Here is a 27,398-nt window from a genome sequence, read left to right as displayed (position 1 = left end):
TCCCCAAGTCCCCCAGAGCTCCCCCAGCCCCCCAGAGCCCCCCATGGCCGCGCCCCTCCCCACACCCACCGAGCCCTCACCTGTGGGTCCTCCAACAGGATGTAGCCCAGCACGAGGTGCAGGCCAATCTGTGCCATCTCTCGGAGATCCGCCGTGCCGTTGGCCAGGTGGGACCAGGCTCCCAGGCGGTCGAGCAGGTTGCACACACCTTCAAAGAGCTGCCACACAGCACCCAGCAGCCATCACCCATGGGGACGGAGCAAGGTAAGGGTGGGGCAGGGGGCCAGGGGGGGCTCACACAGACAAGTCCATGCTCAGACACCCGTGTGGACCCACCGGGACTGCACACATGTCCACCCTCCCCCCGGACGCCTGCAGACTCAGAGTGCGTGAGCTCACACGGCCCCGCACCTTCTCACTCCACAGCTCCTGGTTGCCATGGCCCTCGGAGCACAGGAAGTCCTGCAGCAGGCGCAGCAGCCAGAGCACCTGCCGGGTGAGGCTGGCCAGGCCCGCGGCCGAGGCCTCCTTGATGTCGCTCAGGGCTGACTCCAGCATCATCTCCAGGAGGCTGGGGACGGGCGAGGGGCTCCGGTGTCAGCCTGCTGCCTGCCCTCCCTGCCTGCCTGCCCTCCCCTCCCTGCCTGCCCTCCCCTCCCTGCCTGCCCTCCCCTCCCCTCCCCGCAGGCCTCCGGAAGGCCCCGTCCCCCCAGGACACCCCTCACCTGCGCTTGATGCAGTCTGGGGGGCGCACCAGTGTGGCCGAGGCCCCCAGCTGGGTGAGCACCGAGAAGACCTGGCCACGTTCCCGCCAGGCGGCCTCGTCGCTGTCCTCCACGCCCCGCCACGTCACCAGGAACAGCATGTTGGTGAGCAGGTTGCACAGTTCCTCCTCGGGGGGTTGCTGTGGGCCAGATGGGTGGTGCGAGGTGTGGGCCGGGGTCAGGGGGTCAGAGTGACCTCATGCTATGCCAGTCAGCACCCCTTGCCCAGCACTCGTAGGGACAGAGCATTCAGCCAATAGATGGCCTGGCTCTGAGGCTGAGAAGAATGGTGCCGAGGCCTCAGCCGCTGCCTGGATTCCTGGGAGGATCCCGGGGTTTCAGTGACCCCTAAGACACGCCTAGGCGGTTCACAAAATTAGATCTCAGTCCTCACAGGCCTCAAGACCCGCCCTGGAGCCCAGCTCAGTGGCTGAGCGTCGACCTATGAACCTGGTCAGGGCACAGTTCAATTCCTAGTCAGGGCACGTGCCCGGGTAGTGGGCTCGATCCCCAGTGGGGGGCGTGCAGGAGGCAGTCGATCCATGCTTCTCTCTCATCATTGATATTTCTGTCTCTCCCTCTCTGAAACCAGTAAAGATACATTAAAAATAAAAAAAAAGAGCTGCGCTGGAACGCTTTGGAAAGGTGCCATAGACTAAGCAGAGGCCGCACTCGAGGCCCAGAAGCACCAGGCAGGACCCGAGGGGCTGTCCACGGACGCTGTAAAGCCCTGCCCTATGCTGGGACCCCTCGGCAGCTGCAGCCCCGATGTTAGGCAGGGCTACCTGCCTGCCGCGTGCCGAGAGGTGTCCCCCCGAGTGCCGGACAGTGGCAGAAGGGGCCCGCCTCACCTGGGGGTTGCTGGTGTTGGAGGTGTCATCCCCACCGGTGGTGGGCTCCGGGAGGCTGCCGTCGCCCAGCACGTTGGAGAGACTGGAGCTGTGGCGGCCCTGGGCAGCGGGGAAGGGCCGGGGCCCGTCCAGCGGGGAGGGCGTGCCCGGCTGGCTGGCCGGAGTAAGGGTCCCGCTGCTGCCGTTGCCGCCACCTGCGATGTTGCCCGAGTCCACGCTGGACCGTTCCAGGCCCAGGTCCAAGGGTGGGGAGAATGGGGAGAGCGCCTGGTAAAAGGCATCGGGGTCGGGGCAGGGGGCCTCCGAGGGCAGGAAGACGTCCGAAGAGTCAGGGGACTCGGTGGGTGGCTTGGGCGAGGCTGGCTCTGGGGAGGCGGGCAGCTCCGAGGGGAAGGGCAGGGGGCTGCCGGCCGTGGCGGCCTCCAGCACGTACAGCCGGGTCAGGACGTCCTGCCAGCCAGCCTGCCGGGCCAGCAGCCGCACGACGTCGGGCTGCCCGTAGAAGAGGTGGAAGAGCTGCGGGCCAGGGCACCGAGAGTGAGGGGCTCGCCGGAGAGATCTGCCCCCGGCCCGGCCCGGAGCCTTTCTGGGGAGACTCCAGGACCCCTCACTGCCCCAGACAAAGTGAGCCCTCAGGGCGGACCCCCCAAAGCTTTACCACCCACACTCACCTTGCGACAGATGTCCAGGCGGACGCTGAGGTCGGCCTTGAGGGACAGCTGCACCACGGCCATCAGGTCTGAGAGGCTCAGGCAGTCTGGGAGGAGGGCCAGAGGGGCCTGAGAGCTTGACCCTGACCCTGACCCTGACCCTGACCCTAATCCTCCCCTGCTGGCTCAGCCTCGGCCCCTGCACCAACTCCTGCCCTCTTCCCACCTGCCCTGTTCCTGGAGCCATGTCACCCCTCCACCTGGCCTGCCCTTTGACCCCAGCCAGGTGGTACCTGTGCCCAGGAACAGCTTGTAGAGGCCCTGGCAGAGCTGGAGGGAGACCGCCCCCTCCGGCAGGCAGGCGACGAGCCCCTGGAGGCCACTCTCTCGGAGCCGAAGCCGCTGCCGGCTGTGCTCGGGCAGGTGCTCACTCTGCTGCAGTCTGCGCAGGACCTGGGCGCCACAGGGAGGAAGTCACCGCGGAGGGGAAGTCCCACGAGCTCCCTGGGCCTCAGGCAGCGGCCACGGCGGGGGGGGGGGGGGGGGGATGCCGGGGTGGGGGAGGGCGGGTACCTTGCAGACGCGCTCGGGCAGCTGGGGCAGGGACCACGGTCGCACCAGCAGCGCCAGCAGCACCTCCAGGTTTCCCGGCTCCAGCAGGAAGCCAGCCACGAGCTCCTGGGCAGGTGAGCCCTGCAGCAGGGCCAGCAGCAGGTTCAGGACGCCCAGCACCTGGGGGGTACACAGGCTCACACTGGGCAGGGCCTCCCCACGTGGCCCGCCCCCACCCCTCTCCCAGGCCGCCCCGTCACCAGCCTCCAGCCTACCTGGCCGGCATCCCCGGCCGCTGCCAGGAAGCTCAGCACCACCTGCAGGTCCTCGGCCAGCGAGCTCCGGGTGAGGAGCTCCTGAACCAGCTCCAGGAGTGAGGTCTGCACCGCGCGCAGCTCGTCGGCCGCTAGGGGGCACTCCCGCTGTGAGCTGCACAGGTAGGTCCTCCCGCACCACCCAGGGCCAGGGGAGCACAAGGGACACAGAGGAGAGAGAGCAGGGAGGGTGGGCAGTGAGCTGGGGGGACTGGACCGCCCGGCCCCCCAGGCCAGAGGCCGCGGGTCAGCCCTGGCGACCGGCCCCTCACCAGCCTCACCTGTAGTGGGTGTGCAGGGCGTCGAGGATGAACTGGACCCCGTACTTCTTCTGCAGCTTCTTTCTGTGCTGGCGGACGACGCTGGCCATGTACTGGGCGTGGCCTGAGCGGGCACCGCAGAGGGCTTAGGCCCCCAGGCCGAGCCGGGCCCTTTCCCGTCCTCCTACCCGACACTCCCAGCGCGGGTCGTGTCCCCTCAGACACCCCGGGGCCAGCCTGTCCCTTCAGCGCAGGGACACGCGGAGCTTCTGAGACTCTCCACCGTGGCCGGCCTGGCGGCGTCCCTCCGCCCAAGGCTCACACCTACCGAGGCGCACCGCGAAGTCGCCGAGGGCCCAGAGGTGGAAGTTGAAGAGCAAGTGGTGGTAGAGTGGGTACAGGAGGGACCCGCTGCCCTCGGCGGCCACCTGCTCCATCAGCAGCTGGGCAGCCATGAGCACATTCATGTCCATGGCCCCGCTGGGCACCTGGAGCGGAGGCGGTGGAGTGAGCTGCCCGGCCCTGCCCACGGCCCGTGCAGCCTCCCGGCTCCCGCTCTGCCCTGCCTGCTCGGACCCCTCAGGGCCCCTCCAGGCTCCGCAGGGCCAGCCCCCAGCCTGCGGAGCAGTCCCCCGTCCCGGCCTGAGCTGGTGCTTCCCCCGGACCCTCAGCCACACCCTGCCCAGCCTTCCTTTTTTTAAAAAAAATACTTATTGATTTCAGAGAGGAAGGGAGAGGGAGAGAGAGAAACATCCATGATGAGAGAGAATCATGGATCGGCTGCCTCCTGTGCGCCCCACACTGGGGATCGAGCCTGCAACCCGGGCCTGTGCCCTGACCGGGAATCGGACCGTGACCTCCTGGTTCCTAGGTCGATGCTCAACCGCTGAGCCTCACCGGCCGGGCCTGCCCAGCCTTTCAAGGCCCCCCTCAGATGCCACCTCCCCCAGGAGGCGCTCCCTGACTAATGGCCTCTTGGTCCCCCGACCCGACAGGGCAGCCCCTCGCCGGCCCCACAGGCCCACCTTGCGCAGGAGCGCCCCGAGGATGGCGGGGCCCTGGCACTGCCCCAGGCTCTCCTGGTTCACAGGGTGGCCCTGCAGGAAGTTCCGCAGCATCAGCAGGAAGGCGGCCACTGCGTTCCTCTCCATCCGCTCCTCTGTGGCCCCAGGAAGGGGACAGACGTGAGTCAAGGGCCTGCCAGTGGCCACAGAGACTCGGGCCCTCCAGCCCCCCACCCCCACCCCCCCGCCCGCCAACATTCCCGCCCCTCGGCCGGGCACCCGGGATGCTTACCTGGGGACTTGCCCAGGGGGAGGGGCAGGCCCTGGGTGTTGTGGCTAGAGGTCAGCTCGGGCCCCACAAGGTCATGCGTCTCAGCTGGACCTGCCTCGGCCTCTAGGGGCTGGGCAGCCACTCGCTCCAGGAGGGGCAGCAGGGCACCCATGCCTCCCACACAGCTCACCGCATCCTGGGGGCGGGCGGCCGTGAGAGGCAGCTCCCAGCCCTGCCCGGGCCCTGCCCCCCATCGTGTCTGTTCTGGGCGCTTGGGCCAGGCAAGCTTTGCTCTTGATCCCAGGCCTCCTAAAGGCCTCCCAGGGCCCCGGGCCTCTCCCCAGCCCACCCTGTACACACGCGTGCCCACGCTCACGCTTTCTGCACGCGTCGCCCACATGTGCACACACACCTTCACGTCCCAGGTCTCCACCCGGTGGCCCGTCAGGCGGCCATCCAGCCCGTGCCCAGGGGACAGGTCCAGGCAGATGTTGTTCTGACAGGCCTGCGGGCGGGCGAGCGGGCAGCCAGGGTCAGGTGGGGGGGCGGCCGACGGTGGGGTGCCGGGGGAGGTAACGGGGTTGAGCCAACTGCCCCCCCAGTACCTGAGGGGAGTAATGGAGGAGCAGCTTGGCGCCGAGTTCGTGCAGGTCGCCCTCGGGCTTGAAGGGTGCTGTCTCGTTGGGCCCTGCGGGTGGGCAGGGCCTTCAGACCGGCTGCCCCCCCCCCCCCCCGGCCAAGCCCCATCCAGAGCCCTGACCAGAGCCCTTCCAGGGATGCCTTCTCCCCGGAGACCCTACTTTCCGGCCTGGGCACTCTAAGACTCCAGCCACCCTGATTGGGGACCCTGGGGGGGGGGGCGGGGGCCGGGCCGGGCCGGGAGTGGGGGGCTGCGTACCCAGGCTGCACAGGGCCTGCAGGGCTGCCGCGGGCAGGGCTTCGTGGAAGATGGCCACGGCCCCCAGCTCGCCCTCCAGGGAGGTGGGGCTGCCCCAGCGCGTGTCCTGGGTGCCTGCAAGGGTGGAGCTGACGCTGCCCTCCTGCGGAGGGGCCCCCAGCCCAGCCCCCCAGCCCAGCCCCGCGGTCGCCGGGACCGACTGGGAGCGGGTGAGGGAGGGGTGCGTGGGAGCCAGGGCGGCGGGGACCGCGGGCGCCGGCAGCCCCGTGGTGGTGGTTGTCGTGCGGTGGCCAGCGGAGCCGATGCAGCAGGAAGAGAAGGGCTGCGGGGCCAAGGCGGGGATAGGGGGGCAGTCAGCTCACAGCCAAGCCCGGGGTCCACCTGCATCCAGCTCTGCACAGTGGCCCCCAGGGCTGCACAGACCCCCGAGGCTCCAGACCCCACCCTGTCCAGGTGCCCCCGACACCCAAGCCTCCCCAAACCCTGCCCGGCGCACCTCGGTGAGGGAGGGGCAGCGGAGGGGCGCGGTCTTGACCAGATGGCCATCCTTGTAGACATGCACCAGGTTCTGGCTGAAGAGCCAGCCGGGCACGTGGACCACGGCCACGCAGTGCTGGGACAGAAGCACGGCGTCAGGCTGTGGGCGGGGCGTGGGGACCCCCCTGCCGGCCGCACGAGGATGCTACTCCCCCCCCCCCCCCCCCCCCCCCCGACACACAAGGATGGAGGCTCACCCAGGCAGAGTCGGCAAAGGACACCTCCGGCAAGCTCAGCGTCAGGTACTCCTTCCTGGTGCACACGGCCACCACCAGGGTCCCGGCCGCCGTGAAGAAGGCCTCGAACCCTGAGCCACTGCTGGTGAAGAAGCTGGGGACAGGCCGAGCAAGTTAGGCCTGCTGGTCCTCCGTGCGCCCTGGCACTCGGCCCGGTCCCTGGCACGCACCCACCTGTACAGCTGCTTTCGCTGGAGACGCCGGGCCGGGGCCGGGGCCGGGGCCGGGGCCGGGGCGGCAGCCAGTGGGTGCAGGCAGAGCCAGGCGTGGAAGGTGAAGCCGGTCCCCGGCCAGCGCTGCACAGGGGGCACCATGATGCCCGCCATGCTGGGCGTGAGGTCGAAGTAGTGCAGGGCTCGCGCAGGGCCCCGGTGCCGGGCCATGCCTGACAGCGCGCGGATGACGGCGCCCGCGTGGCGGGCACTCGCAGCCTCGGCCCCTCCCGGCCCTGAGTCCAGCCCCGGTGGCGGGCGGAGCAGGCGACGCAGCTCCAGGGGCCTCAGAGACACGCGGCCCAGGGCCTGCAGCAGCGCCAGCAGCTGCTCCCGGCAGCGGGTCCCCAGGGCCACCCCCGTGCCGAGCGTCCCCAGCAGGCAGCCCACCAGCCCGGCCTGCACGCAGGTGGCGCGGCTGGCGGGGCAGCTGTCGCAGAGCCTCCACAGGCGCTGGGCCAGGAAGAGCTGCAGCTCGGCCGTGGGCAGCGCCGGCAGCCAGCGCATCAGCACCAGCACCGGCTGCTCGTTGCGGACGGGCGGCGGCGGGCACGAGCTGTGGTCGCCCTCCACAGCCTGTGGGGGGAGAGAGGTCCTAGCTCCTGGGCACCTGGCACAGAGCAGGTAACCTGCCACCCATGGGGCTTCCTCTCTCCGTGCACTCGCCCCAAACCGCCCCCTTCAGCTCCCCGGCTGTGTCCGAGGCTCATTCCTGACGACAGTCCTCCAACCCCTTAACCGCCCTCTGACCCGTGGCTCAGTCTGGTTGGCCTAAAGCCCAGGAGAATCCTGGAACTTGCTAACATGCAGCAGCTTCAGACCCCAGCGACCCGGACACGTGGTCAGCCACAGTCACAGGATGTGCTGGCCACGGTCACAGCCCCCAGGTGGAGAGCGGGCCCTCCCCGGAGGCCCCGCCTCAGTCCTGGCTGCCCGGGCCCGCTGCGCCCTCACCATGTTGAGCAGCTCCTGCAGCAGCCGGTGGGTGGGGGGGCCGTGGCTCTGCAGAACCTCGTGCAGGTGAGGGTAGCCGATGCGCTCCTTGAACACCTCCTGGGGGTGGGGGCCGGGGGGCACGAACATGGATGTGGGCCCAGGGCAGCTCACCCCCACGGAAGCCCTGTTGGAGGCGGCAGTGCCCAGGGCTCCCTCACCTGGGGCTGCCTCTGGGCCACAAGCTCGCAGGGCCGGGGCTGCGAGGGATACGGGGGGCGGGGGGCGGGGGTTCCACAGGAGGCTGCAGATGGGGTCAGCCCACGCGTCCATCCCCCAAGCAGCCCCGACCCAGGACACCAGCTCCAGGGCTGAGTGATGACCTGCCCGCCCAGGGCTCTGAATGGCACCTCTCTGGCTCCCCTGCTCTGACAGCCCCCCCGGGCCAGCTCGGGGCCTGGGGTGAGTTTCCCTCCCGCCCACAGCCCTGCTATGGGGGGCCTCACCTTGGCCGAGGGGGAGCCACTCATGACGCAGGTCAGCACCTTGACCACGTGGACAGCAATGGCGTCGGTGTCCTGGTCCAGCACCTGGGGGGGGGAGGAGCAGTCAGGAGAGGCGGGAGCCGGGCAGCACATCTGGCAGCGGGCACTGCAGTAAGAGGGGTGCAGGGCCAGGAGCAGGTGCCCAGGGCTCCACGTGGGGCACCCTCTCTCTGGCACGGCAGCCCCGTCTGGCACCAGGCCCTCCACTCCTCGCCCGAACTGCTGTGCCTCATCCGGACCCCAGGGCCCTCTCTGAGCAGCTTGGCAAGAGCCACTCTGACGAAGAGGCCAGGGAAGGCGCCAAGGCTGGGGAGGGCCTTCTCGCCACACCCCTCCGTCTGGGGGGCTTATGGGCCGCCGCCCGCCCACCCACCCCGCCCACGCCAGACACACGCGTGCAGGCAGGCCAGCAAGTGCCCTCCACCCAGGATGATTGACAGGGGCCGGGGAATGGAGGGGCAATCATCACAGAACGTCAGAACCAGAAGAACCTTCGAGACCTTGGAGTGTGCCCCTGCCCCTTGCCCACCAGATCCAGGTGGGGACACTGAGGCTGACCCCGGCTGACCCCGAGAGCCCGAGGCATGCTGCTCACTCGCCCTGCCCTAGCCTGAGGGGCGGGGCAGGAGGGCTTGGGGACGTGGTCAGCAGGTGCTAGGGGTGTTTGGCTCCATGGGCCCAGCTCTGCCTGATCCTCCTGGTGACCGGGGCCACCTTCTGACCCTCTGCGGGCTGTTTCCTCATCTATAACCGGGGGCCTCGCCGAGGAATGGACATGCAGGCTCTCAGGATGCAGCCGAGGGCCACGGACCCGGGAGGGGCCTGGAGGCTGGAGCCCAGGCCCTGAGCCACCAGAGCGAGGGTGCCCCACGTGGAGCCCCTGATACCCTGAGCTTCCCGGCCCCCGCAGGCGAGGCGGGGGCACCTCGGGAGGGCGTGGGAGGAGGGGGACTCCCAGGGGCCTTTCTAGAGCAGGTGCAAGGCTCCACGGAAAGAAGTGGCCCCACGCGGGGGACCCCCCTTCCCGGGAACGACTGCGGCCAATCCCTGCGTATCTATCGGCTGTCTCCCTTCTGGGAAGTGGGTGTAGGTGGTTGAGTTTCGAAGGTTCCCTCCGGCTTGGCACGGCCAAACCCCAGCGCCCAAAAGCAAGACTAGGCAGGACACAGGTCACCCCTGCCCTGACCCCTTAGACAGGGACATGGGAAGTAGGTGAGACAGCCTGGGACACCCAACCCCGCTGCCAGGCCACGCCAGGCCTCCCACCTGTCCGCTCAGCCCCCTGCAGAGGGCAGGGGGGGCTCCAAGGAGCCCAGGGGGTGGGTGCCCAGGGAGGCGAGTGCCTGAGCGGGTCAGCCCCAGGGCGGTACCTTCTGGACATCGGGCTCGGTCAGTAACCGGGTAGCCAGGTCACTGTCCCCCTCAGGGGGCGCCCGGGCCTGCAGGTATAGCTGTGGGGAAGGGGAGGCACAGGGTGGAGGAGGCAGAGGAGAGAGGAGGGAGGCGCAGGGTTAGAGCAGGGCCTGTGGCAGCTGCCAGGGCTTGCCCTAGAGGGAAGGACTCGCCCTGAGCCCAGGCTGAGTGCCCCTCCAGGCCCTAGAGAAGGGGAGGGAAGCTGAGCCCCATGCCCTGCTCAGAGGGATGGTTGGTCGGGCGGCTACATGGACAGGAGCAGGCACTGCATCCAAACCGCTGAGCCGTCCTCCTGCCCCGGACCTGGGGCTGGGGAGAGGGAAAACGGGGGGGGGGGGGGACGGGCAGCTCCTGTCCTTCCACAGCACCCCCTCCTGTGGGCACAGAGCCAGCCTGGGCCGCAGGCCCCCCACTGCCCTGCAGGCACCACACCAACACGTCCCTCCGGCCTGCGCGGCCCAGGTGTGCGCAGTAGCATCTGGACACCCACACGCGGTCCCCCCTCCGGCCCCAGGCCCTGCACCCCGGCCCGGCCCGCCCACCTTGCTGTTCTGGATGAGGCGGATGAGGTGCTCGAAGCAGTTGTTGCTCAGGAAGGTGGCCTGGAGCACTGGCCGGTCCTCGCAGGCCAGCATCCTGGGGATGGCGTCTGTGGAGGGGTCAGGGGTCAGCCTGCCCACCCCCCCAGCAGCACCCACGGCAGCCTCAGGCCGTCCTCCCCGTCCTGCCCAGGCCGCCTCCCGGGCCCGGGCCCGCGCCCACCCAGCATGCTGACGCGCAGGCTGACGAGGGCCTCTTCGGGGCCTGGGCTTGGCCCTGCCGGCCAGTCAGCGTTCAGGACGCGGAAGTAGCCCTCGAGCAGGGTGTGGAGCTCTGGGCCTCGGTGGGGCGTGCGGCTGGCATGCAGGGCGTGGACTGCGCCCACCAGCGCCTCCAGCGCCAGCGCCACGAGGCGGGAGTCCTGGGCCGGCCCGCGGCCCCAGCCCTGCACCACTCCCAGCAGGCCCTGCACAGCGCCGGCGCTCAAGGCCAGCTGCCCGTTCTCCTGCGGGGGGGGACGGAGACGGGCAATGGGCAGGGGCTCCTCCAGGGGCGACCCCGAGACAGCCACCCTCCGGCCACAGGGTCCGCCCAGCCTACCTTCCCTCCTGCCAGGACGGCCCCGAAGAGGTGGATGAGACGCAGCAGCAGTGTGGGGGGCAAGCGCTCTGCCTCCTGCAGGCTCTCTGGATGGGGGGCGGGGTGGGGGGAGCAGGACAAGGTCACTGAGCTTGCAGGGCTGGGCATCTTCGGGGTCTACAAACAGGTGGGAGCCCGGGGGTGGGGGTGGGGGCTGAGGGAGGAGACCCGGTTCTGAGCTGAGGGGTCTTAAAAGCCATGGTTCTCCACCAAGGGGCCTTCAGAGGACACAGCCCTCTTTGGGGAGCTCGAAGAGGAGCAGGGCCCCGAGCGCCAAGCCAGCCCCCTAGACCCTGAGCCCCTGTGTGCGCACCCCTCCCGCTTCCCCATGGAAACCCAGCTTTTAGTCCCTCAGATGCAAATCTCCTGGTCCCTCTGCCCTGATGGTTGGTGCTTACCCCAGCGACCTGCTGGGGGGGGAGGGTGGGGGGGTGCCTGTGTCTAGCATATAGATGCCCTCACCCCACCCCCACCCCTGCCCCGGCCCCTGCTGGGGCTTCTAGGGGCTTTCACAGCGTTGGATGGACAGGATGCCAGGCCACAGACCGAAACCCAGAGAGCAGTAAGGCGCAGCCTGGGTCACACCTGTTTGTAGACCCCGAAGGCGGGTCTGACTCAGGTGGGATGGGGTGGGAGGTCTGGTGGGGGGCAGGGCTTTAGAGGTGAGGCCTGGAGCGCAGGTGGCCCGTGCAGGGAGAGGAATCTGGGCGAAGACCTGGAGGTCTGCCTATTGCCTTCTAGGAATGAGAGGACAGGACCTGGCTGGGGTGCAGGGAGCAAGTGGGGCTGGGGAGGAAGGCCGTGGGGGAGCAGGGCTTGATCCCGAGGGTGTCAGGCCTCGTGGGCAGGGACTTTGTTCTGCTCTGAGGTGAGCACTCTGGGCAGGGATGGAGGCAGGGAGCCCCCGGGGTGTCTTCCCTCCTGGAGCTGCGTCCCTGCTCCAGGCCCAGGCCAGCAGCTCCAGGGACATCCAGAGACAAGGACACACCTCCTTCTTTTTTGAATCCCCACCCGAGGACATTTCCCATTGGGTTTAGAGAGCGTGGAAGAGAGAGGGAAAGACAGAGAGAAACATCGCTGTGAGGGAAACACATCGATGGGTTGCCTCCTGCACGAGCCCTGACCAGGGCCCACCGAAAGCACTGGCCAGCCTCCCTCTGATGACAGGAGAAGGGACCCAGGAGAAGGGGGTCCCCAGGGAGAGCAGGTGGCCATTCTGGGGGTCAGCTCCTCCAGGAGGGAGGGAGGAGGAAGTGGAGGTACAGCTAGTGTGCACATTGTCCTGAGGAGGGTGGCAACCAGGTGGAGGCTACAGGGACAAAGGGAATGGACCAGGGATGGTTTTAAGGTGGTCCAGGTCAGAGTGGGGTACAAGTGGTTGGGGGGACCCAGGGCCTGGGAGGGGAGGGGGAAGGGAAATTAGCGCCCCCGCCTGATGCCAGGCCTTCTCTTCAGCCCAGAAATTACTCCCTTCGCCCAGGCTTGCCCTTTCTCTCCTCAGATGGTCAGGGCTCCCCCCTCCCTCTCCCCCTCCCCCCCAGACAAGGCCAAGCGGGTCCTGTCCAGTGTAAGAGGGTAGGAAACTGCGGGAAGGCGGTCTGGCTTGGGGGCGGGGCCAAGCAGGGCGGGGCGGGGCCAATCAGGTGGAGGCGGGGCCAAGCAGGGCGGGGCGGGGCCAATCAGACAGGGGCGGGGCCTGACCTGCGAAGAAGGCCCCAAATTCAGCAGGCAGAGCCGCAGGAGGGAACTTGCGTTTGCTCTTCTCCTTGGCACCGACGACTTCCCTGGGGGGGCGATGGGGGGCCAGGGGGCCGGGTGAGCTGGGCACTTCACCCTCCTGGGTCACCGCCCTCCGGCCAGGACACAGCCCCTCCCACCGCCTCCCCGCGGCCACAGCCGCCACGCCCCCGCACCTCTCCCACCCCTGGGGTCCTGGGGGCGGGGGCGCCCTCACCCGCGGTGCCGGCGCCGCCAGGTCTGGTAGGGGTCAAAGAGGCCCTCACAGAGGAGGAGGGCGTGCAGGGCCACCTCCTCCAGCTCGGGGCCCCGGCCCGAGGGGCCCTCCGGGGGCGGGGAGCGCCCCTTCAGCTGTGGGTGCGGAGAGAAGGGGGAAGGGGTCAGCTGGGCGGCGGTACCCCCTGTCCCCGCCCCCCGGGGAGAGCCCACTCACCTTGGCCACCAACCGGGTCAGCAGTGCCAGGACGCGGGGCGCCAGCACCTGCCCCCAGCCGGCCTCCGCACTCTCCAGGTTCCTGGGGAGTGAAGGATGGGAGAGGCCACAGATGCACGGGTGCCCCGGCCCCCATCGCCCCCCCCCCCCCCCCCCCGCAGGCAGGACCACGGGGACCCACCTGCCCAGGATGACAAAGAGCTTGAGCAGCAGCAGGGTTTGCTCCAGGTCCCCCTGGTCCAGCTGCTCGGCCAGCACGCGCAGCGCATCCAGCGGCAGCGGCGGCACGTCCGCACCTGCCTCCTCGGGCCTGCGGGGAGCGGGGTCAGGGGTCACTGGGGCGCTGAGGACCCGGGGCCTCCCCACTCCGTGAGAGCCGGCCTCACCTGCGTGGCTCCAGCGAGGACAGTGAGATGTTCTCCTCGAAGGCGCCCACATAGGCCTTCAGCCACTGCTGCAGGGAGTCCAGGTCCTTCTGCAGGTTTGGGGGGCAGGGGTGGGGTTAGAAGGGGTGCAGTGGCCGTGGGGGGACAAAGGGATAGAGACAGGAGGGGAGAGTGAACGGAAGTGGGCACGGGGTAGAGGGAGCAGAGGCAGAGCCGAGGGGGTGGAGAAAGGGAGGGACCGAGACAGGTGGGGTGAGGGAGGCAGGAAGTCGGAAGGTCAGCATCAGAAGATGGCTGCACGGTCTGACAACTCTCCCAGGCCTCCCGTCTGCTTTCCAGTCTCCTGTTCCCATCTCCCTAGCCTTTGGGGACCCAGGCAGGCCTGGCAGAGGCAGGGGAGGGGCCCAAGTGTGCGCATGCCTGGGGTAGGGCCGTGGCCCACACCCACCAGCCAACCCTGACCCAAAGCCGTGGGCTGAGCCCTCGCCTGCCACCTTCTTCCAGCTCAGCAGCCACCACCTCCAGGAAGCCTTCCTTGACTGCAGATGCCAGGGTGCACGTGCACTATCAGCCAGGCAGACCCGTGCACATGCACGTCCCACGCACATACAGGCAGGACGTCCTTCCTCGCCCCGGGAACCTCCGCCCACCCTGCTGGTTACCTGGACCCCAGGCCCCAGAGCCGGTTCCATGGGTAAAGGGGCAGCGGCTGAGCCCAAGTCTGGGTGCCGCCAGGGAACCTTGGGTGTGAACGGGAAACGTCCCCTCCCGCCCCAGCCCGGGGCAGGAAGCGCAGAGTCACGGTGGGGGAGGAGGGCTGCTTCCTCCCGGCAGACCGCAGGGATGTGGGGCGGGGGTGGGGTGGGGGGACGGGGCACCCAGGGCCCAGCCGGAGAAGCTGTGAGGAACAGGGCCCAGCACCAGCGGTGCGGCCTGGAACACCAAGGGGCGGGGCACGCGGCTCTGGGTCAGAGCCCGAGGAGCTATGTCTGGGCCTAGAGGGCATGAGGTGGGGGCTGGCGTCGGGGCAGGCCTATCGTCCCGGTTCTGACCCCGACTGCTCCAGTGCCCTTCATCAAGGCACCCGGAGCTCCCTGACCTGGGTCCAGGGCCCCAGGGACTGTGTGGAGGACTCACCCGTCTGTTTTCCCCACCCCCTCCCGTGTCCTGGCCTCCGCACGGGCCCTGTGGTCTCTGCTCCGGGGACACAGCTGAGCTCTAAGCCAGTGGTCACCAACCTTTCGGACCACCGGTTGGCGACCGCTGCTCTAAGCCGAGAGGGTCCTGCCTCATCCTGCCTTCTCTCCCTCCGTGCTGGCCCCACCTGGAGCTCCACCCCAACCAGCTGAGCGCTGAGACAACTTTCTTTCCCGGGGGCAGAGGGGATGGCAGGGGCCACCGAGAAGGACGAAGGGGCACACACATCGCAGGCCGCACCCAGCAGCCCTCAGCTGCTCCCCGGGGGCCCCGGACCTCAACGCAGGGACGTCTAGCACTGCCTTCGGATGGATGGCTCATTTCTGCCACATGTGCGCCTCAGACCACACAGGCCAGGACGGAATAAACCCCAGGGAAGGGGCCCGACCCCAGCAGCCTGAGCCAGGCCCCTAAGAAACCCAGGCAGAGAAGGCCTCTGCCCCGTGGCTGGGCACCTTCAGCGTGCATTTTGTCCGAGCCTCAGTTTACCCTCTTACGCCTCAGTTTCCTGTGCCTCGGTTTACCCTCTTGTAAACTGAGGCAACTCGGAGAGGGGCTAGGGCCACCAAGGTGCAGGCCCACCCCCTGCGACTCCTTGCCAGGTGCCTCTGGTGACCTCTCCACCCTCTGCAGCAAGGACACCAAAATGCTCAGCCCTGAGACCCCAGTCAAGCCAGGAGCTTAGACGGCAGGTGGGTGACTGGGGGTCCCAGAGGGAACGCCTCACCAGTTTGGCTGCACGTTGAGGGTGCCGAAAGCCAGGCCTTTGTTCTAGGCCAGGAGCACTCCTGCTGGCTAGCCAGCCAGCCCCAGCTGACCAGGTGACCCCTGCCTCCTGCCTCAGTGACCCCACAGATCCGGTTCTGCCTTCAAAGTTGTTCCAGCACCATCCCCCCTCCACGGACCCCCAACCCACCCTGTCGTCTCTCACCCAAAATATGGGTCCCGAAAGCCCAACCTGGACCATGTCCCCCCACTTTGACCAGAAGGTAAAGGCCCAACGGATGAGCCTGGCATTATAGACCCAGTCCACACAGGGCCTGCTTCTTTAAAAAAAATTTTTTTTTGTTAATCCTCACCCGAGAATATTTTCCCATTGACTTTTAGAGAGAGTGGAAGGGAAGGGGAAGAGACAGAGAGAGGAACATCGGATGTGAGAGAAACACATCGATTGGTTGTCTTCTGAACACGCCCCGACCAGGGCTGGGACTCAAGCCTGCAACCAAGGTATATGCCCTTGACCAGAATCGAACCCAGGACCCATCAGTCCGCAGGCCGCTGCGCTACCCACTGAGCAACACCATACAGGGCGCCCTGGATGCCCAGCCCAAGGACATCACTGTCCCCCACAGGCACGCACGTGCTTTGCTCTCCATATTTCCTCTGTCTCAGTGCTCCCCGCCGGAACCAGGACCCTTCCCCAGACCCACCCCATCTGGTGCTGCAGCGGCTGGGGCAGGGGGCTGTCAAACTTGCTTCACTAGTCGAGGCTCTCCCACTGCACCCAGCAGCACGTGGCCAGGTCAGTGGGAGCTCACCCCAAATCCAGGGCTGTGAGCTTTTTCATATATGTACTGACTTCAGAGAGGAAGGGAGGGGGAGGGGGAGGGAGAGAGAGACGCATCAATGATGAGAGAGAGTCATGGATGGGTTGCCTCCTGCACGGCCCACACTGGGGATCGAGCCCACAATGCAGGCATGTGCCCTGACCGGGAATCGAACTGTGACCTCCTGGTTCATAGGTCGATGCTCAACCACTGAGCCATGCGGGGCCAGGCCAGGGGGCGTGAGCTTTCTAGGGCAACACTTGTCTTCTCCCTGCACCCTTCCATGAGTGACAGAGGAGTGTCAGACCTCGGCTCACTGGCAGAGCCACGGTCTCCTGGCCCCTCTCTGCTGGCTGGCCCAGGCAGGGGAGCCGGAGCATCTTGGTGGGCCAGGAGAGAGCTGGGCGCAGGGGAGGGAGAGAAGATCCGAGCTCCACAGCGGTGACTCCTCCCATCACAGCCGCCTGAGTGGTAGTGAGCACCATCTCCTGGGAGAGGCAGGCAGGTATGGGACAGGCCTGATCAGGGGGACCTCTTTGGGGACAGGGGGCCTCCCCCTCAGCATCGGGAGGGGAATGGCAAGGCCAGGCTGGGAGTGGCCCTGACTACACCAGGACTGGAGGTCAGACTTGCAGGACCAAGAAATGAAGCAGGAAGACGGGGGCTTTGCCAGGGGCAGGGACCTGGAGCAGAGTGGTCCCAGGGTCCTGGGGGTGGGCCCAGTTTTCCCCCTTTACTTGGGGAGGGGATCTTGAAAGGGGTGGACCTGCTGGTCTCCACCCGGGGCTTAATCTCACCCTTGTCCTATCACCATGGAAACCAGGAATTTCCTTCCAGGGTCCCCAGAGTAACAGACCCTGTTTCCATGGGGAACCCACAATTCCACATCAGCTCCCCAGTTGCCATAACAACCCCAGGGATTACCAGCCCCTGGGCTCTGCTACTCTCCACAACACCTCAGCCCCGCCCCCTTCGGTTGCCTTGGCAACAGAGGACGGTAAACCGAGGCACAGGAAAGCATAGGACCCAGCTAAGGTCCCAGAGGGGGCAGAGGACCTCGCCAGGTTTCCATGAGGTCGCCAGTCAGGGAGGGGTGGGCAGAGCAAGGTCCACTCCACCTCTGACCTGACCTCCCTGGAACCCTGAGTCCTCAAAGGCAAAACTGGGGAGTTCAACCTGGGCTCCCCACCTGTGACCTCAATGTATGTCCCATCCTGACCTTTGTGACCTTGAGTGCCCCTCAGCTCTGGTGTCCCCCTCCCCCCACAGTGTTCCTTTTCACTGGGAGGCTTTTGAGGGACATCCCTGCTCCAGCAGAAAAGGGGCCACTCATTTGCATGTTATTTTGCATAAACTTTCCATGCTGCCCTACTGCTAGCCTGTTGGGTGCTGTCCCCTTCCCCTCTCGCCCCTTCCCCATGCCCTCCCCCGGGGAAGCCTGGTGGGTGGAGTCCTCTGGATATGCCCCCACCGGCCCCCAGGCCCCCCGTCACTCCACTGTCCTGTTCTTGCTCCTGCTGTTTCGGTCCTGAAGCCCTTACGGCCCAAACTCAGCCTCCTCTGGCCCGGCTTCCCTGATTGGTCCCTGCTGTGGCTCTCTCTGTCCAGCCACTCGGCTGGACCCAAGGAGCACCTACTACATGTGAGACGCTGCGGAGCCCCGGCGTAGCAAGTACAATGAGGGCTACATGGGGACCCTGGGCTGAGGTCTGGCTTGGTGTGGGGAAAGGGAGGAAGGTCCCATGGAGAACACAGCTTGTGCAGCCCCTGCCCATGGGACAGGTAGAAAAACACAGGGTGGAGGCTGGGCCCGACCTCTGCCCCAAACTTGTTTGCTGACCTTGGTGTGACCCTGCCTTGGTGTCCCCACCAGGGCCCAGAGGGACCTCAGACTGATGATGCGGCTTCTTCCTGCAGGAGCACCCACAGCCCCTTCCCTCCCCCACTGGCAGCCCCGTGCTGAGCGGGCCCCAGGGGGAGGGCATGGGTGGGTCTGGACCTGGGATCTATGAGGGGAGAGGAAGGGCAGCAAGGGGTTGCTCCCCAGGGCGGGCCAAGACCCACAACTGGGGAAACAGGTTTGCCAGCTGATGTCAGCTCTCACGGCTGAAGGGAGGGGCGCAGGTGCTGGGGGAGCCTTCTGGCTGGGTGGCCGGCCCACTCTGGGGTCTATTCACACCCTTTATCAGTTCAACCCTTTACCTCATCTAACCCGCCCCCCCCCCCACCCCCACCCAGCACACACGCTGGGTCCCTAGCAGGGCTCCAGGCGGCACAGCCGCCTCCCCCGGAGCCAGCAGGGGTGGGGACAGCGTTCCGGGAGCAGGAGCAGCACCCAGTGGGCAGGAAGGCGGTGCAGTGCGGGCTTCCTCTCCGGGCAGCCTGGCCCCGCCTGGCTCCCAGTCCACACTCACATCCTGGATTTGTTTGCCAGGCCCGGGCTGCCCCCGGCCTGTCCAGGCTTCTAAGGCCGCAACCAGCCAGCTTGTGCCCCAGACCTGCCCTGTGAGGTGAGGAGCTGGGGGGCGGCGGCGGGGGGGGGGGGGGGGGCGCACACACAGATACACCTCCTGAGGGAACAGGGGGGCTGACCATTTGCTGAGCTCATCTAGAGGGGGGTGTGGAGGCATCCTCCCTCAGCAGGGGCCGCCCAGCCTGAAGACCCTCCATGAGCCTCCCTCAGTTTCATCACCTGGTCACAGGAGAAACCGAGGACCTAGAGCCTGCATGGCCACGGGCAGGGGAGGCGTGAGGGCCAGGGGCAGGTGTCCCTCTGATCCTTGCTCCTTCACAAAGACCAGCCCTTGGAGATGGAGACAGGCTGGGGTGAGGGACCCCGGTGGGGCCAGGGATGCAGCAACCTCTTCTGGCCCGGACCAGTCCTACTGGCCACCCCTCTGCAGGGTCCAGGCCGCTCTGAGGCCAGGGCTGAGCCACATCTCCAGAGAGGGAAGCTCAGAGGTGCACAGAGCTTGCCCTGGTCACACCAAAGAAGGACTTGCTTCCATCCATACACTGCCTCCTGCCCTCTCGCCACTGGAGTGGACTCCAGAAGCTGTGGCCCTCATGGCCTGGATTCCAGGTCCCTGGGGCCCCCACGCCGGCCTGTAGTCCCGGGAGATGGCCGGACAGCCTCTTCACAGAGGGCCAGCTGATCTGAGCACGAACTTCCCCCAGTGACCAGATCAGGGGCGCACAATAGTCCATTGTGCCCAGGGCACACCTGAGCCAGGAGCGAGATGCCAAGCAGGTGCAGGGAGGGAGGCTGGTGCTGGGTGAGGGGAGGGGGCATTATCCCGGGAGTCCTCCCTGCTGTGGATGCAGAAGGAAAGTGGGGGCCTGTGTGAACCAGACAGAGTTTGAGGAACCCCGGGTTCTCAGCTCTGACGACGCCTGGGTGGGTCCCCGCCTTCACCTTCTGAAGCCATTGGAGGAGGACTCGGAGACCAGACACAGGACAGGGAGCTCCGCGGAAGGGCGTCCCTCCATCGCTTTCAAACTTCCCTCCTAGCTCAGCCCCTACCCCCACGCTCAGCATCTAAGGCAAACCTTTTCTTCTGCCTGGACCCGGTGCGGCCCCAGTGTGGGGTGAAGGGGCGCTCACCGCTGCCCATCCCCTGGGGAAGCAATGGTGTCCGAGCGGACCCGCAGTGGGGACGCCCGGCTGCACACCCCCAGCTCACTCAGACCCCAGGGCGACGGGGCCACACCTGCAGGAGGGGCCAGGCCAAATGCAGACCCAGCCTCTCCGCCCCTCCCGACCCCGCCAACCTTTCCTTTCGTTTCCCAGCCTCAGTTTCCCCACTTGTAGAAGGGGGAAGTGCCGGGCCGCGGTCCAAGCCCTTCTCCGGCACGACCGAGGTGCGCGGTCCCCACCCCTCCACAGGATCTGCCGAGGTGCGCACCCGCGAGGACAGTCCCCCAGGTGTAAGGCGCACGCGTGTGCGCGCAGCCCGGGCACCCCCTGCGCGCGCGCGTCTACGCGGCCCGGGTGGCTCCGGGCGCGGGGCGCAGGTGCAGCAGGTGCGGGGCGCGCGGATCTGGGGACCCGGTGGTCGCGGGGCGGGGCGGGGCGGGGCGGGGCGGCCTCACCTGCGTGTAGTACCGCAGCCACAACTCGTCGAGTCGCTCCGAGGCGGCCATGGCCCGGCCCGGCTCCGGCCCTGCTGCGCGCCACCTGCCGCCGCCACCTCCTCCGCGCCGCCCGCCGGTTGCCCTCGGCCAGGCCCATGGGCGGCGGGCGTCACTCCGGGGCGGAGCGGCGAGGTACTCCTCGGGGTAAGTCGTCCTGGCCCCCGCCGCTGAGCCACTCAAAGCTGCACGCTCCTCCTCGCGGCCGGCCTCCGCCCCGCTTCCTGCACTTGGCGGCCGCCACCGCCGCCCCGCCTCTCCTGGGACCGAGCTCGGGGCGGAGAGCGGGCGGGAGGAGGAGCCTGAGGTCAGGGCGGCCCGAAGGGTGCCCCACAGCCCCGCCTCCGCGGCCCGCGCCCCCCCAGTGCCTGGGGAAGGGCCTCGCTGAGCCCCAGGAAAGTCGGGGTCAGGTGTTCCCGAGGTGTCCCGGGTCTAGATACGCCCGGGACGCAGCCTGCCTGGCTGGCCTTGCCACCATTTGTGCAAAGGAAAGGCTTGCGGGGCGCGGGGAAGGCGCTGCGGGCCGTGGGCAGTGTCCGGTGCCCTTCGACAAGTAATTGTAACAATAACCATGGCGACCACTTGTAGAGCTGACCACGTGCAGGTGCTGCTTTCAGCGTCTTATAGGCAGACCGAGTACTACTTAAAAAAAAAAAAAAAAACATTTTAAAAAATTGACTTCAGAGAGGAAGGGAGAGAGAAACATCAATAATGAGAATCACTGATTGGCTGCCTCCTGCACACGTCCCCTCCTGGGGATGAAGCCCACAACCAGGGCACGGGCGCTGATGGGGAGCTGAACCCAGGACCCTTCAGTTCGCAGGCTGACGCTCTATCCACTGAGCCAAGCCGGCTAGGGCCCAAGTGCCACTTTTCTGCATCGACTGTTGGTGGAGCAGAATGGGGGTCAGCGAGCAGCAGAACCCGCCCAAAGTGACCCCCTGGAAGAGCAGTGCCCTCACCCGTGGGGCAGATCCCCAGGAGATTTAGCCAAGCTCTCCTGGGTGCGCTGGTGGGAGCAGGGGCCGCTCCAGGTTCAGTGCTTACTTCACATATTTCGAATTCTTTAACCTTGAGAGGTTAGAGGCAAGAGGGTGCCTCATGCCTTTGTTTTGCAGGAGGAGAAACGGAAGCCCAGAGCGGCCAAGGTAGGACTACCTGGGCAGCCAGGGGCAGCATGGACAGGGACAAGAGGCCTGACTCACTCCTTGCTGGGCCCCTGCCACCTTCACCCCTAGGCTTCTTTCCATCAACCTTTCCCGCTGGCTTGGGAGGTGAGGGGGCCCTCTGGTGTTGAGGAGGGGCCAGGCCCTTGGTTGGGGCTGGGGGGAAGTTTGTGGGGCCCCAGAAAGAGTGTAGGACTGGACCAGTCTGGAGCCCCTAGACCTTGGGAAGACAGACTCTGTCCCCACCCCCATCTTCCCCTGTTCTGTCCTCTTGGCTTCCTAGGCAGCCCTCTACACTGGCCTTTTCTCCTGCCCCGTCCATCCTACCACTGAGCTGACATTTCCTTTTTATTTTTTTAATATATTTTATTGATTTTTTACAGAGAGGAAAGGAGAGGGATAGAGAGTTAGAAACATCGATCAGCTGCCTCCTGCACACCTCCCACTGGGGACGTGCCCGCAACCAAGGTACATGCCCTTGATTGGAATCGAACCCGGGACCCTTGAGTCCGCAGGCCAACGCTCTATCCACTGAGCCAAACAGGTTTCGGCCTGACATTTCCTGAGTATCTGCTACCTGCATACCAGGCACCCCACCTGACGCAGGAGATAGGGAGCGAAAAGGCCCAGGTTAGTGAGATCAAGAAGGTCGTTTGGGGGAGCAGGATGGGGGGGGGGTGTCTGTGGCAAAGCGGCATTTATCTTCCCAGGTGGGAGGAGATGGAGTTTGGGGGACCCCAACATGTTGTCAGATCTTCACTTTAGCCAAAGGGGTCTCGGTTGTCAGGGCACGCTGATTAATGCAGGGAAGAGCCTACCAGGGAGCAGTGCCCTGGTGGCCACCTGGTGCAGTCCAGGCCAAACCAGCTCTCCCCTTAGTTCATGGGAACTAAGCTCTAGGGGTTCCTTGGGGCCCAGGCTGGGGATTGCTCTTCTCCAGGCTGGGTAGTCTGACCCCGGGTACTTTTCCACTCCAGGGGTGTCGGAGAGATGGGAGAGGACCATCCATGATCCCGAAGGGAAATTGCCATCCAGGCAAGCCCTGCATCGCGCAGGCTTTGTCTGAGCTGAGCGTGGACACAGAAGGGTCTAGGGGGCCCATGGACATCCCAAGAGCCACTGATGGTGGGCACAAAGGGAGAGGTAGACCTCTTGTTAGGTGGGGTCGGAGTGGCGAGTCAGAGAAGGCTTCTTGAAGGCTTTGGAGCCTTGAAGAATCAGAACAAGTGCACAAAGGTTGGGTCAGCGCACTCCAAGTGGCCGGCGTGGAGTGAGCTGTGGTTAGCGCTTAGGCAAAACCTGGGCGATCGACGCGCTCTGTTCTCCTTCACTCAGGTCTGATTCCACTTGCTGCTTTCTCACTGATTGACGTTGAACGCCTCAAGCTTTGCCCGCCCCCTACCGACTGGGCGAGTAGTAGGGGAGAGAGGGGGCGGGCCCTTCCATAGCAACTCAGCATAGATTGGCTTTCGGGACTTCCTGCTCTCTCATTTTCGTCCTCGGATTGGCTGTGAGAGTCATCTACTCATTGGGCCTGCGCAGTGTAAGACTGACGGCGAGGAGGGGCTTGGCGGGCAAGATGGCTGCTCCTGCGGCCGGTGTGGGCAGGCTAGAGGAAGAAGCGTTGCGGCGAAAGGAACGGCTGAAGGCCCTACGGGAGAAAACCGGGCGCAAGGTGAGGAGTGGGGGGGGGGGGTGAGGGGCGTGGCTGTGGTAGCCAGCGTTCGGAACCGGGACGAGAGGGCTGGGAACTACCAGGAAAAGGCCGCTGCCGGCGACGCGCATGCGCACGGGGCTGGAGCATGCGCGGGGCGGGCGGCCGGGCCGTGGTCGGGGCGCTGCGGACCCTTTTGCCCGCGGGATGTTTCCCGCGTGGGTCTCCAGAGCCAGCGGCCGTCTCAGAGGCTGGCTGGTGTGGGCGTGATGGGTTCGCGTCGGAACGCGCAGAAACTCCCGTTTCCCCGGGACCCAGCCGGCCTTCCACTTGGAACCCAGGTGCATCCCCTGAGTAGCGGAGCCGCCTCCGGACGCCCAGCTGGGACCGTTGAGGACAAGACTCCAGAGGGAAAGGCCCATGATAGGTCAGGGGGGACCTGAGGGCGAGAGGACGGCGCTCAGTTCTTGCCCAGCCGACTTCTCGGGGATGGACTTCCTAAGCCGACTAGTTGCCATACTGGCAGGCTCTTCCCCTTGCTGCTGTTTTGACACCAGAATGGTCTGATTCCCTTCCTGCTTTATCTTTCCGAAGTAATGGAGAGCCAAAGAAGAAGGAGAGCCTGAAGTTCACTGTCTGTGTGCAAACCCTGGCCCTTTCCCTGGGGGCTGTGGGGCTGGGGACACATTGCTTCATCTCTGTGAGCCCCCGTTTTCTTCCTAACAACCCCCGCACCCTCGTTCATCCTCACCGGATTATTTTGAGATCTAACAGGATCATCTGTATGAAAAGGCCCTAAAGACAACGGAGGGATGGAGGTTGTTGGGTCTGCTCTTGTTGGATGGATGGAAACTCGGTCCTGAACGCAACAAAATACAATGCATTGAAATATCTAGATGGGTGAGGGGTGGGGGGTGGGGGGTGGGGGGGAACAGGGACTCCACTTTCCAACTTAAAAATGAAAAAAAAAAAAATCAGGCTGGTCAGCCCGGCCCGTTTACTTTCTGCGTGGTGCGCTGGGGTTCCGTGGGAAGGCGAAAGGGGGAATAAGAGTGAAGCTTGCCAGATTGACGTCTGCTTTTGTTGGCAACTTGTCAGCACCGTCTGACAGTTATCCCCACAAACCACCTGGCCTAGGGGACCTCAGGTTTCACTCAGCCTTTCAACAGCTTCTAGTCAAGTGTTATTGACTTGGGTTTAGGGCCCATGTTATTGGGACTGGGTTTGAGGTCAATACAAAGGACAAGATGGCATCCACATCTTTCGGGCCCGTGGCCATGGGAAGGATGCCCAAGGCCATCAGGAGATCTGGCCTTAACCCTACCAGACCTGAGGCCCTGAACCTAACTGTCCCCTATACCTGGGCTCCTGAGCATTAAAGAGAAAAAATCAACATGATATAGAAAAATGTTAGTTACATGCAAACAAGTGGTTAGAATAAGATGGAACTTGGAGACATTGTAGAAAATAGGTCTAGGCAAAGTACCGAAAATTAGGTACAGCGGTATAGCGGCAGATTCGGAAATTACCGAAAAATGGGTACAGCAGTCTGGTAGGAATTCTCTCAATGGGCTGACAGTATAGCCTGATTTTTTTTTTTATTGTAAGAATATACACAACAAAATTTACCATTTAGAATGTACAATTCAATTTGAATTAAGTACATTCACAATGGTACGTAACTATACCACTGTTTTCAGAATATCTTTATCATCCCAAATGGAAACTGTACCTTTTAAATATCAGACTCAAACCCCATCCTCCTCTTATCCCAGCCCCTGGCAACCACCATTCTACTTTCTGTGTATGAATTGGACTCCTTTAGATCTCTCAGATAAGTAGAACTAGGGGCCCACGAATTCGTGCACCTTGAAAGGAACTGTGGGGACACGAGGCTGCAGTGGGCACAGGGGCGGGTCTTGGCCCCTCCTGCCGCAGCCCCCAGTCCCCTGTCTATGGGCAGCCCTGCTCCCCTGCCGATGCAGTGCTGACGGCGCAAAGCGCTTTTGGCCATCAGCGGGTGCCAGTGACAGCTGCTGCCTGGATCGCCCCTCAGGAGCAGGGGGAGGTGGAGAAGCAGCGGGTGTGGTGCGCGGGAGCACAGAATTTTCAGTAACCACTAGAGGCTCGCCCGGATGACAGCAACCAACGCCCCGCCTTGGTCTGGCGCCCCCTGCTCACCTGCTTCACCATCCCGCCACGCCCAATGCCCACCATGTTCCGCGCGTGCCCCCTGGGGGTCAGTGCACATCATGGCGACCGGTTGTTCAGTTGTTCCGGTCTATTTGCATGTTAGCCTTTTGAATATAGAGATTATATAGCATTTGTCCTTCTCTAACGGACTTATTTCACTCAGCATAACGTCTTCAGGGTTCTTCCATGTTGTGCCATGTGTCAGAATTTCATTCCTTTTTAAGGCTGAACAGTATTCTATCGTATGTAGAGTTGACCCTTGAACAATGATTAGGGGTGCCCAACTCCCCCCCCCCCCCCCGCCCCCCTGTCAAAAATCTGTGTATATCGCCGAAACCGGTTTGGCTCAGTGGATAGAGCGTCGGCCTGTGGACTCAAGGGTCCCAGGTTCGATTCCGGTCAAGGGCATGTGCCTTGGTTGCGGGCACATTCCCGGTGGGGGGTGTGCAGGAGGCAGCTGATCGATGTATCTCTCTCATCGATGTTTCTGACTCTCTATCCCTCTCTCTTCCTCTCTGTAAAAAATCAATAATAATAAAAAAAAATCTGTGTATATCTTAAGCCAGCCCTCTGCATACATGGCTTCTCAACTTTGGGTCAAAATACTGTTTTCAATCCAAGGTTTGAATCGAGGGTGGGAAACCTGGGATGCTGAGAGCTGACTATGTATTTATTGAAAAGAAGTCTGCGTATAAGTGGGCCTGTGTGGTTCGAGCCTGTGTTCTTCAAGGGTCAACTGTGTATACCACATTTTGTTAATTTTGACTGTTGTGAGCAATGATTGAGTCTCTAGTTTTAATTCCTTTGAGTATATACACAGAAGTGGAACTTGGGGATCACATAGTAATTCTATGTTTAACTTTTTAAGAAACCGCCAGACTGATTTCCATAGCAACCTTCTCATTTTACATTCCCAGCAACAGTGCACAAGAATTCCAGTTGTTGATTATAGCCATCCTAATGGGTATGAAATGGTATCACATTGTGATTTTGATTCATGTTTCCCTAATGATGTTGAGCATCTTCTCGTGCAACTGTGGCCATTTGTGTATCTTTGGAGAAATGTTTATGGAGCTCTTTTGCCAATTTCTTTTTTTAAAATATATTTTATTGATTTTTTACAGAGAGGAAGAGAGAGGGATAGAGAGTTAGAAACATCGATGAGAGAGAAACATCGATCAGCTGCCTCTTGCACACCCCCTACTGGGGATGTGCCCGCAACCAAGGTACATGCCCTTGACCGGAATCGAACCTGGGACCCTTGAGTCCGCAGGCCGACGCTCTATCCACTGAGCCACACCGGTTTCGGCATCTTTTGCCAATTTTTAAATTGGGTTTTTGTTGTTGTTGAATTGTAGTACTTAATATATTCCTGCATATTAACCCCTTATCAGATATGTGATTTGTAACTATTTTCTCCCATTCCCAAGGTTGCCTTTTCACTTTCCCGATAATGTACTTTGATGGACAAAGTTTAATTTTCATGAAGTCTAATTTATCTATTTTTTTCTTTTGTTGATCCTGCTTTTGGTGTCAAACCTAATGAACCATTGTCAAATCCAAGACTATAAAGCTTTTCTCCTATGTTTTCTTCTAAGAGTTTTAGCTTTTGTGTTTAGTACTTTGATCCATTCTGAGTTAATTTTTGATAACACGCCCACCAACTGAGCCACACCGGCCAGGGCTCTTTGGTTAAATTTATTCCTGAGTGTTTTATTCTTTTTTGTGCTTTTGAGATTGTTTTTCTTAAATTTCTTTTCAGATTGTTCATTGTTAGTCTGTAGAATTCAACTGATATATTTTCTGTTGATTTTGCACATTGGAACTTTGCTGAATTCATTTATTAGTTCTAATAGCTTTTGTAGCCTCTTAGGTTTTCTGCATATCTATCTATATAAAAGCCTAAGCAACTGTTATGATGGAACGACCGGTTACAATGACACACACTGACCACCAGGGGGCAGACGCTCAAGGCAGGAGCTGCTTCCAGTCCACAGGTCCCGATTGCCCAATCGGGGCCAGTCCCCGGGTTGGGATGGGGAACTGGGGGTGGGTGGCGGTGGATGAGCGCGGCGAGGGAAGGAGGAGGGGGTGAGGCGGGGAACCGCGTGGTGGCAGTGCATGGGCAGTGAGGGAAGGAGGAGGCGGCAAGGCGGGGAACCTGATCGGTCCTGATTGCCGGCCAGGCCTAGGGACCCCCACTTGGGCACAAATTTTGTGCACCGGGTCTCTATTAAAAACATATCTGTGAACAGATAATTTTACTTCTATCCTGATGCCTTTTATTTCTTTTTCTTGCCTAATTGCTCTGGCTAGAACTTTCAGTAACATGTTG

At 63.7% G+C, this 27,398-nt stretch overlaps 2 protein-coding genes across 5 annotated transcripts in view; one reads left to right on the top strand and one right to left on the bottom strand.

Moving 5' to 3' along the window:
• NBEAL2 (neurobeachin like 2) overlaps positions 1-21,545 on the bottom strand; it is a 29,902-nt gene extending 8,357 nt beyond the window's left edge. Inside the window, exons 1-30 of one of the 2 annotated variants that reach the window (XM_079794371.1) lie at positions 20,012-21,545; positions 13,176-13,264; positions 12,971-13,099; positions 12,790-12,871; positions 12,574-12,707; positions 12,321-12,403; positions 10,581-10,666; positions 10,203-10,485; positions 9,983-10,089; positions 9,398-9,478; positions 7,989-8,072; positions 7,504-7,602; positions 6,512-7,125; positions 6,299-6,431; positions 6,061-6,177; positions 5,565-5,886; positions 5,272-5,354; positions 5,079-5,171; positions 4,688-4,862; positions 4,417-4,550; positions 3,720-3,879; positions 3,413-3,515; positions 3,093-3,246; positions 2,839-2,997; positions 2,559-2,718; positions 2,287-2,372; positions 1,616-2,131; positions 726-904; positions 412-571; positions 81-218 (exon numbers count right to left, since the gene is read on the bottom strand). In XM_079794371.1, the coding sequence (XP_079650497.1) occupies positions 81-218; positions 412-571; positions 726-904; positions 1,616-2,131; positions 2,287-2,372; positions 2,559-2,718; positions 2,839-2,997; positions 3,093-3,246; positions 3,413-3,515; positions 3,720-3,879; positions 4,417-4,550; positions 4,688-4,862; positions 5,079-5,171; positions 5,272-5,354; positions 5,565-5,886; positions 6,061-6,177; positions 6,299-6,431; positions 6,512-7,125; positions 7,504-7,602; positions 7,989-8,072; positions 9,398-9,478; positions 9,983-10,089; positions 10,203-10,485; positions 10,581-10,666; positions 12,321-12,403; positions 12,574-12,707; positions 12,790-12,871; positions 12,971-13,099; positions 13,176-13,264; positions 20,012-20,062 (4,794 nt within the window). In that variant the 5' untranslated portion in view covers positions 20,063-21,545. The remainder of the gene's footprint in view (positions 1-80; positions 219-411; positions 572-725; positions 905-1,615; positions 2,132-2,286; positions 2,373-2,558; positions 2,719-2,838; positions 2,998-3,092; positions 3,247-3,412; positions 3,516-3,719; positions 3,880-4,416; positions 4,551-4,687; positions 4,863-5,078; positions 5,172-5,271; positions 5,355-5,564; positions 5,887-6,060; positions 6,178-6,298; positions 6,432-6,511; positions 7,126-7,503; positions 7,603-7,988; positions 8,073-9,397; positions 9,479-9,982; positions 10,090-10,202; positions 10,486-10,580; positions 10,667-12,320; positions 12,404-12,573; positions 12,708-12,789; positions 12,872-12,970; positions 13,100-13,175; positions 13,265-20,011) is intronic. The other variant, XM_079794372.1, reaches the window with a different exon arrangement.
• CCDC12 (coiled-coil domain containing 12) overlaps positions 21,169-27,398 on the top strand; it is a 45,145-nt gene continuing 38,915 nt past the window's right edge. The window contains exons 1-4 of one of the 3 annotated variants that reach the window (XM_079794386.1): positions 21,169-21,198; positions 21,600-21,846; positions 22,194-22,341; positions 22,552-22,891. In XM_079794386.1, coding sequence (XP_079650512.1) covers positions 22,796-22,891 — 96 coding nt within the window. In that variant the 5' untranslated portion in view covers positions 21,169-21,198; positions 21,600-21,846; positions 22,194-22,341; positions 22,552-22,795. Of the gene's footprint in view, positions 21,199-21,599; positions 21,847-22,193; positions 22,892-27,398 lie in introns of all 3 variants that reach the window. The other 2 variants (XR_013814802.1, XM_079794387.1) reach the window with 2 other exon arrangements.

This window comes from Cnephaeus nilssonii, assembly GCF_951640355.1.
Source record: "Cnephaeus nilssonii genome assembly, chromosome: 17".
Taxonomy (NCBI): domain Eukaryota; kingdom Metazoa; phylum Chordata; class Mammalia; order Chiroptera; family Vespertilionidae; genus Cnephaeus; species Cnephaeus nilssonii.
Note: the sequence above shows the minus strand (reverse complement) of the source record. Positions and strands in the feature narration are given on the sequence as shown.